The sequence below is a fragment of the Haplochromis burtoni genome, unplaced genomic scaffold (genome assembly GCF_018398535.1).
Source record: "Haplochromis burtoni strain Fernald_Lab_line unplaced genomic scaffold, NCSU_Asbu1 Contig_249, whole genome shotgun sequence".
Taxonomy (NCBI): domain Eukaryota; kingdom Metazoa; phylum Chordata; class Actinopteri; order Cichliformes; family Cichlidae; genus Haplochromis; species Haplochromis burtoni.
Genome location: NW_024582610.1, coordinates 56,523 through 60,673, shown reverse-complemented (window position 1 = coordinate 60,673; position 4,151 = coordinate 56,523). Strand labels below are relative to the sequence as shown.

The 4,151-nt window shown below is 37.1% G+C and overlaps 1 protein-coding gene across 1 annotated transcript in view; it reads right to left on the bottom strand.

Moving 5' to 3' along the window:
- nfic (nuclear factor I/C) overlaps nt 1-3,618 on the bottom strand; it is a 48,795-nt gene extending 45,177 nt beyond the window's left edge. The window contains exon 1 of the mRNA XM_042227222.1: nt 3,375-3,618. Coding sequence (XP_042083156.1) covers nt 3,375-3,470 — 96 coding nt within the window. The 5' untranslated portion in view covers nt 3,471-3,618. The remainder of the gene's footprint in view (nt 1-3,374) is intronic.
- Nucleotides 3,619-4,151: the final 533 nt, after the last annotated feature.

Here is a 4,151-nt window from a genome sequence, read left to right as displayed (position 1 = left end):
CAGCATTTTAAGTCAACAAAGATACATCCCATGTTATTATTTTCAGTATTGCAAAGCTTCTGTGTAAGTTCAATAAGAAAGATCTATAATCCCTCATCTGCCTGCTTTCCTCTGTTAGGTTGCTTTTCAGTTCTTCAGCCACTTTCTGTTCAACCACTTTGCCATGCTGTCAATCCTAGTACTGCCATTGTTACTCTAGTCCAATCAATTGCCTTCTTTGAGCCTATCAGCCTTCACTTTGCATGGCATAATTCTTTGCTCTCTGTCATTTTCCCTTTCAGACTCATTCATACAACCCACCTCCTCCCCGTCTCCACCTCACAGTCACCTCAGTCATAGCTCCATCCAAGCCTCAGTTTTCATCTTCACCTTCTTCTTCTAGTTGCTCAGCAGTCCTGAGCAAGCACTTTAGCAACAGTGGGAAGGAAAAACTCACTTTTAAGCTGAATGCTCTGCCTTCCATACTACTGCATACAACTACTACAGATGGGTTTTTAAGTAATGGTTTGATCACTGCCATCTTATAGGCATGTGGTACTTAACCCAGTAATAGGAATGAACTGATCATATTTAAAATTATAGTATTAATTAATGGCAGGACTTCTCTGAGCAGTCTTGTAGGAATGGGGTCTAAAAGACACGTTAATGAATTGGAGGAAGTAATTACTGAAGTTAACACTGAAAAATCAATCAGAGAGAAACAGTCTAAAAAAAATTAACAATATTACTGAAAGTAGCTGTACGTAATAATATTATAAGTAATTTTTTCTCTAATGTTTATTTTGCATTTTTGAAGAAATTTATGAAATCATGACAATTTAAGGTTAAAGGGATGCTTGGCTCAACAGAGCTCTAACTCTTTGTCAGCCTGGCTGCAATGCTAACAGAAACCTAGGGTTGTTCTTAATTTCCCTTAAAAAAATAGAGCAATAAACTATTTTTCCAGGCAAAATAAAGATCTTCTTAATTAGTGAGATTTCATTTCCTCCCCACCTTACAGATTATCTGCTTTAACGTGTATGTTTCAGAATTGAATACTTCTATTAAATTGGTTTTTGGTGAAGACCGAGTCTCTAAATATGCAAGGCCTTTCCTGAAAAAGATATTTTCTGTTTGAAGCACATGTTGTGTATTCCTTTCAGCACTGAATGATGCAGCACTCAGTGGTGAATCGTGTTCAGAGCATGACAGCGCTCTGACCTGCACAGTGAGCTGTGTTCACACAGTGATTTCTGGAAGTATTTCTGAGACCATGCACTGATTGATTACATAATCATACCTGGCCTTATAGCAGTGCTGCCGAGGGCCTTAACATTATATAAACATTTATAATATATAAATTATAATACATTACATTACATTATAATAAAATTTAATATAACATGAAATTTTTTTATAGAGCACTCAAATTTTTTTTGAATTGGGTTTGTAATTTTTATAAACAGAATTTTATAGAATCAGCAGTTCTATTAAGTTAGGATCAAAGATACTAGGTGAATTTTCTTAGACAGTGTAAAGTGGAACCTATTATACTGACATGACAAGGTGTAAAAAAAAAAAACTCTTTCAGACTTTAGGAAAAAGGTTTTGGATGCTTATTAATCTCCAAGGGACTGAAAAATTATTGAAATAAAACTTACAATTATCTACAAGTTGTGAACATTTAAAACAACGTCTGTTCTTTCAAGAACTGATTGGCTCAGCAAATTCAGCCCAGGAGCAGACCGTCACAGGCAAAAAGAAATTTGAAATTTCTCAACCTTGAGATTTCTCAGTTTTTCAAAAGCAACTGCAACAGATTCTGTTAGCAGTAAACTTTTAATCTATTCACATTTTACCTGAAAGAAGCAAACTTTTTAAATTTCGTTAATAAGCAAAATCCAGATTAACATGACATAGCTGAAAAACTACTGCCGTAATGTGAATGATAGAAACAGAAAACAACCGACTCTCTTATTTATGATATATTTGATGGACACACTGTATCTAGGTCTCTCTTTATATAGCATAAGCCAAATTTGAAGTTGGCCCATTTGGGTGCAACTCAGCAGGGTTCTTGTAATTCCACTTTGATATAACTGTGCCTGACTATCCTGCGCAAACAACTTTAACTTACAATAAACTGACAAGAGCACTGCTTAGAGGTAAACGAGAACAGGTTTGAACCTTGCTCTCCATGCGATTGATACATATTTGCGTGGGATTTATGTTTTGTTGCATTTCTGCATTTAGAGCACAGTTACCTTCAATGCATGTGCAAATCTCTGGGCAGATAAACAAAAAAATGTTTTTAAATCTGTTCCTTCCATTTACTATTTTATACACTGTTGGTACGATATAAGTTGCAGTATGTGACAGACATGAAAGAACACTTTAATAGTTTTCATCTGTCTGTCTGGGTCTGTTTTCGAGGCTTCTCATGCTATCGCCCTTGCTCCGCGACCACTCCTCTTCTTCCCTTCTTACAAAGATTATTACTGCCAGCTGACCTCCTACACACCACTTGCCACCCAGTAAGTTGTTTAAATACAAATAAGATGGCGGTATAAGAAAACACTGGAAGCAGAGTAAATACTACAATTATCATGCTTTTGTTTTGTTTTGTCATGTCACACAGTAAAAACAATACAATATCCACATCTCTGCAGTATTAAAGTGTAGAAACCCTGAATGCTAGCCATGTCTTTAATAATTCCTGATCTAATCTGAACAAATCCAAAAGGCACATGAAGCTCAACATTATTTTAAAAAAGCCTCAAACTACAAAAACATATCAAAATAAGTGACATTAAGTTACATTAAAGTACCAAGATAATGGACAAAAATGATCTTAGTCATTTTTTATAATATATGGTGTGTTCAGCACATTTGACTGAATATAAACAAGAGGGCAGAATGACACGCAAATTTAATGCCATATGATTATAACGTGATTCATCATAAAACATGAGCTCTTATTCTGACTCATCTCATAAACAATGTGGAAACAGAAAAGGGATTAGAGAACAACAAGCCCTCTGTCTCTCGCTCTCTTTCTCACACACACACACACACACACACACACACACACACACACACACACACACACACACACAGAGTTCAGCACCCAAACTCCAGCGCAGACCTCACACTCGCTGAAGGGCAGAGCCGAAAACAGCAGTCTGCTGTACGTTCATCCCTCATAATTCATAATTAAGATTCAAAGTTTGTTTAAGGAGGAATGAATCCTGTGCAAGCTGTTAGTGTTGTTGCTTTTTCTGTGGGAAAAAAACTCCAACTTTATTTTATATTAAAATTAAAATACCAAACTCATAAATCTGACAAATAAAATAAAAACAGATTAGCACCATAGTGCTCATTATTATTGTACTCACCATCCACCATGTCTTGGCACTGACATCATAACACAACTGCCACTTCACCGAGCTGTCTGCTTCACCGCATCCTCCTGGTGCAGATGACATTGCCATGACAACAGAAAGGGAGCAATCAAACCATCACTTCATGGCTTTTGAGGAAAACAGAGGACTCGATGATAAGTGATGAGCTGCGCTTCCCGTGCTTTTGTCTGTATTTCTCAGCCTTTTTCGGATGCAGTCCTGTGCTGTTGTAGTTCAGCTCTGGGTCTTTATACAAAGTTCCTGAGAAGAACAGAGCAAGAAGCAAGTGGCAAACTAATGCCCAAACCGTCCAGTATCTAAAAAGAAGGGCTTCGATGTTTGGTTTCCAGTGCAACGAAGATTAATGTACATTTGACATATTCAAGAATCCTCTGACATGTGTCGACACTTTGTATTGCTTGTGTTTGATATATTCTCCCTGCTCAACAAATCAGTCAAGCCTCCGAAAAACAAAAAGTTAGTTATATTTAGTGCAGTTTTAAATAAAGCCTACATTATAAAAGCACAAAAAAACAGCCTTGAACTATATAGGAACCCTGATCCAGCACCGTTTCTCCTCTCTGTCCCACTGGACTCCCACTAAATCCAAAAACTATCAGGCAGAGAATTTCAAAAGTCCCACTCCACCATGGTCCATTTCCAGTCGTCAGCTTCTTGCATTTCTTTCTTCATACAAAAGCCGAGCTGCTTACCTGTCACGTTCTGTCCCCCACAGCCTCGAGGAAAACCTCAAACTTTGAACTCCAAACA